This window comes from Polyodon spathula, chromosome 16 (assembly GCF_017654505.1).
Source record: "Polyodon spathula isolate WHYD16114869_AA chromosome 16, ASM1765450v1, whole genome shotgun sequence".
NCBI classification, from domain to species: domain Eukaryota; kingdom Metazoa; phylum Chordata; class Actinopteri; order Acipenseriformes; family Polyodontidae; genus Polyodon; species Polyodon spathula.
Genome location: NC_054549.1, coordinates 14988725 through 14994246, shown reverse-complemented (window position 1 = coordinate 14994246; position 5522 = coordinate 14988725). Strand labels below are relative to the sequence as shown.

Genomic DNA, 5522 nt, shown 5'->3' with positions numbered 1-5522 from the left:
TGCTGGATTGTGGTATAGCGGAGGACTGGAATTTTCAAGATGTCGTCGCTGATGCTCTCCTTGAGAAGTTGCTCCGCCGTTGTCAGCCGAAACTCCGGGTCTTTCCAGGTGAGAGGAGCAGCCCTAAGGCAGCTGGGGTGGGGTCGAATTTGGTGAATGTTAAGTCATAACTGCTGTCGAAATGTGCTTTGAGACAAGCGTCACAACCTGTCACAACCTGTCAATTTCTCCTTGAGACCAGGAATAAAAAACACTTCATTAACAAATAAGACTAACACACTTTTTTAGAAGTGTTTTGGAACAATATCTGTTGCAACTTAATAATTGTATGTTTAACAGGTGATATTCTGAAAAGGCAGGTTTTATGCAAGATTTGCAGACTACAAAACGAGACGTAAACAACATGTTTTAAAGTCGTTTTTTGAAGGTATGATGAGCTGGGATTTATCATGTTAACAAATCACGAGCTTGTATTTTGTAGTTAATAATACATATAAGGATTTTTAGATATAGTAAGACTAGCTTTCTAAGTGAAATCTGGTTAGTGTTGCGCTCTGATGTAACACTGTTCATGTCTGTGTGGCTTAGTTATGAAAGGTGTTTGCGTAACCCTGCGGTGCTACCTACCTTGGTTGTGCCACAGAATGTATGTTTCAGTCAACAATTCTTAAACAGCATGCCTTTCCGTCAAAGCATGCTCATTTTCTGTTGTAAGTGTGGGCATTTTATAAAACATCGCGTTACCGACCATAAGCTATAAACTATGTGTAGTTACCAGTGCGGAAAGAAAAGGACTTGTACTGATTTTATTTTAGCAGTCATCAGCAACTTGTTAAATGTTATGTAATGTTGTGACTGGTGTATTGCAAAGATCATATTACTTGCAGGTCAGCAGCTGGTGTACACCTTAAACGCAAAAGTAAAACATACTTATGTTTGAATATGAACATTGTAATGTTAATGCTAGTATTGAATAATAATAATAATCATAATAATCATAATGATAAAGGTCTAAGTCACCAAAAAAAGGGGAAACAGTTTCATTTAACCAGTTTTTAGAACATTTGCTCAGACTGCTGGTGTTTGATCATTTGTTAATAAATCTCAAAAAGCTAGTTGCCTATAGAGTCTATTTTATTATTCCCCCACCATCACCAGGGGTTATGTAGTGGAGGCAGGGGGCAGAGATTTGTATATATATTAGAGAACTGCTTATTGTATTGCGTAGAAACTTGATGTGGACATTCTCTAGCACAAGTTATGTATAGCATCATGGCGGGGTCTATATGGAGGCATCTTGCATGTATCACTGATGTGCTTATTTTATACAGCATACTGTACTGGGGGCGGGTTGCAAGAGAATAAAAGCATAAATGGACAATTGAGTAATAATGAATGTCATTTGATATTTAAATATTTTAGTACGTGTGAAGTTTTTATGTTGTATTTGCTATTTAACTTCCAAAAATGGAATAAATAAAATATGTATGTTTTAATCTTTGCAGCAAGCAGCGCGCAATGCACAGACAGCTGCTGCAGCAGCCCCTGCCTCCCAGGCTGAGGCCCGCATTAAGAAGTTTGCCATTTACAGATGGGACCCTGACAAGGCTGGGGACAAGCCCCGCATGGAAACGTATGAAGTGAACCTTAACAGGTAAGTCAGGGGTGCCTCTTGTGTGGGTGTTCAAATACTGCTGCCCTCTATCACTGTATTAATTCTGCATGGTAAAGTTAACGCCCTTCACTGTACACTATGAATACAGCAGAAAGACTGTGGTACAGCTTGGAGATCTGCCTTTTTGTTCAATAAAATAAGGCCCCCTTATTTGGAGACTTCTGTAGAGATTGTAGGCAGTTCCAAGCATTACTGAAATCAGTTACATGTTTAGCAAGGTGTTATATTGTGGTAAGTAAGGGGTGCACATGCAAACAACTTAATTTGTTATGTATTCCCGGGTCAAGGTCAATATATTCTGCTGGAACAGATGATATGAATATAACATCAGCGACCTCATCTAATGCTGCATGAGCATTCAGCAGGTCTTCAGTACTGCAAAGGTGACTTGTTTCCTTTCAGTGAAGGCTGAAGCTATATGATCTAGTTCCAAGTTATGGCTGATGTGTGATTCTGCTCGAAAACTCGATAAAGTGATGCCAATGATACAAATGTAAAAACAATCACAGTAGACAGTACTGATGAGAGTGTTGTTAATGCTGTTTTTAATCCCCCCACCCCCAGCTGCGGGCCTATGGTGCTCGACGCACTCATCAAAATCAAGAATGAGATGGACTCAACCTTGACCTTCCGCAGGTCATGCAGAGAAGGTAAGAAACATGTCAATGCTCAGGTCTACCAAAAACCTACCATCACAGGCGTCTAACTAATATCTCTCGTTGTCCTCTGCTGATTATCAGTTGGTGGTAACACTACAGTGCTACCAACATTGGTTGTTATATAGACCAATAATTATATGTAAATAAATAAAATCAGTGCCGCAGTTCTTAAAGAATGCTTTTACTCACGCAGTGTTCTTTATAAATGTCATGGTATTTTATTTGCTGTGCGTTTTATTTTATTATTATTTTTCATTTCCGCTTCCTCCTGAGTGTTCGAACACGCCTTTTTAAACCTGATTTAATGCTTGTTCTGTTAACCCCGTCAGGGATCTGTGGCTCGTGTGCCATGAACATTAATGGAGGGAACACGCTGGCTTGCACCAACAAGATTGACACCAACACCAGCAAAGTAACCAAGATATACCCCCTCCCTCACATGTATGTGGTGAAGGATCTCGTCCCGGTGAGTTCATTTTTATATTAATCAGACTAGGAACAAACTTTCTTTCTAATCAAACTATATATGTTTTTTTTAAGTTTTGTATTAAAGGAAAGCATTCCACACTAATACAGGTGTGTCTTATTAAACTCATGGTAGAACCAGGAATGAATCTAACTGCTATGCAGTGGGAGTCCTATTTCCATCCTTGTAATGTTACAAAATTGAGAGAGAATTTAAGATGCCTTGAATTATAGCAGTTTTATAAAATAGGAGAACTGATTAGTCACCAGTTATAAATCGCTCCTCTGAATGCGTGTTCTTAAATTGTTTAGTAAACATGCATCACTGACCAGATACCTTACAGTTAAATCATGGTCCCATGTCATACAATTTGTATTGTACAGTATATTGTGTGGGGATCTGCTGCCCCAGCAAGATGCAATGGCAATTGCATTTAAGCTAAACGAATGACAGTTTTGAGGCTGTGTATTGACCTCTTGTGTGTATTGACCTCTTTCCCTGGCAGGACATGAATCATTTCTACGCACAGTACAAGTCCATCGAGCCTTACTTGAAGAAGAAGGACGAGTCTCAGCAGGGCAAGGCTCAGTACCTGCAGTCAGTGGATGACCGACAGAAACTGGTACATACCTGGGGCAGCAACAAGCCTCACTTGTTCACTTGCCAACTTCATCCCCAGTTATGTTAGGCGTGGTTGTGTGCCAGAACAAAACCGTATCACAGAGATGTTCTCAGTTTGTAAAGCCTCTTGAATCTTGCTCTTTCAGTTTTTATACAGATTAAGGATATGCATTACTATTTACACTAAGTGTCCTTATTCTTGTTAGGGTGTTTTAAACAGGGACACAATGATCCTCTATTTAGAAACCTAATTTGTTCAATAATTTTTTTATTAATCTTTTACAGGACGGCTTGTATGAGTGCATCCTGTGTGCCTGCTGCAGCACCAGCTGTCCCAGTTACTGGTGGAATGGAGACAAATACCTGGGACCGGCCGTTCTCATGCAGGTGAGGCTGTCCATGCCTTTGTGCTTGTTGCCATCTGACATAACGCCCAGGATATTTCCTGACTGTACCTGCAATAAACCACAAGAGCCTGTTTCCATAAATGACTACTTGAGAGGGAGGGTTGAAGCACTATTATCCTCATTTCAAATAGGATCCTTCCAGTTACCAAATAGAAATGTATTTTAATGTAATTACCTAATTTTTTTTAGATACAGGATGATGCATAGTTAATCAAGAAGACAAGAGATCTAATATTTTGCAATGATGTAATCCCAATAGAGCTTTTGCTGGAGGTGAGGTAACGGCTATTGGCAATTGCATATGAGTGCAAACGGTCCAGTGATTGTAAGGTGTGCCTGCTGTGTTGGTTCCCCGCAGGCTTATCGGTGGATGATCGACTCTCGAGATGACTTCACAGAAGAGCGTCTGTCCAAGTTGCAGGACCCCTTCTCTCTCTATCGCTGTCACACCATCATGAACTGCACAAAGACCTGCCCAAAGGTACAGGGGATTGCAATCATACAAAATGATAGTTGCAGCAAAGCTGCAATGCAAATACAGTGCTTATTTTGCAAAATTAGTTTTACATGCATTGCCATGCCACACTTTTCACCCCTCTCCTTTCTTTGTATAGGGTCTGAACCCAGGAAAAGCAATCGCAGAGATTAAGAAGATGATGGCCACATACAAGGAGAAGAAGGTGGCCAGTGCATAATATAATAGAGCACTGTCAACTAAATAAATTATTATTGGAAGCATACACTCTATCTTCCTGTATATCTATTCAGGGAGCCTTTAGTGTGACCTATAGGGAAGACTTGGAGAATCTGTATAAAACTAACTACATAACTCCTGAATTAAAGCTGATCTGTTTATGCTGTATATTGTGTTGTTTTTGTACAACTAAAGGAAAAATAAATTATAAAATGAGCTTCTGGGTGTGACTCTAATGCATTGGGCTTTCATTGGAGACCTGGCATACACTTCAGGACCAATAGGTGGCCTCAGATTCATTGTCAACCATTAATTCGCAGAGATTTCACAGAAAATACATGTCGACAGAGGTGAAACAACATTAAATCTAACAAACACATACAGGGGTAGGAATAAACATGTAGAAATAACTGTCAATGATGACCAGCCAGTTTACACAAATGCATGTTCTACATATGGCAGGAGTTTCCCTGTATATTTAAAGCAAAGGTGGGAAATTTCAGTGCCATGGTGCTGCTTGGGAATGTAGTCGGTTTAGTTTTTTAAAAAATGTCAGTCGCGGGAATACTGAAAATACACAGCTTCGCATAAGGAGGGCAAACTGCTGAATTTAATCTTGATAAAACTTGATGGCCTGGAGCGGGTCAACACGCAACACGTGGACAGGCTATTAAACAGCAGGTAAAGTCTCTGCCAGCACTCACATGCTCCACCAGGACAATCTGAACGCGTTGCTGACTTGGGAAGCAGGCGACCTTATTTACAGTTCAATACAGCAAAGGTTTTCAACTCCAGTCATCAAGCGACCACGTGGATGCAGCGTTTTTAAACCAGGAACTAAATGTATTTTAAACCTGCACGGTTAACTCGGCCGCATATTGGCAGAAAAGGATTGTATGAAGTTATGTAGTTCGCTGTCCAAAAACATCCGCAAAAGACTACATCTCCCATATGTTTTTGTTTACGTCATTTTATGCTGACAGTTGTGCGCTGACTTTAT

The 5522-nt window shown here is 40.1% G+C and overlaps 1 protein-coding gene across 1 annotated transcript; it reads left to right on the top strand.

Moving 5' to 3' along the window:
* On the top strand, positions 1–4739 carry LOC121328240 (succinate dehydrogenase [ubiquinone] iron-sulfur subunit, mitochondrial-like). The gene is made up of 8 exons (XM_041272799.1): positions 1–108; positions 1506–1654; positions 2240–2325; positions 2664–2800; positions 3306–3422; positions 3707–3808; positions 4187–4309; positions 4443–4739. Exons 1-8 carry the CDS (start codon positions 40–42, stop codon positions 4521–4523), a joined length of 864 nt encoding a protein of 287 aa, XP_041128733.1. The 5' UTR covers positions 1–39; the 3' UTR covers positions 4524–4739.
* The last annotated feature ends 783 nt before the right edge of the window (positions 4740–5522 follow it).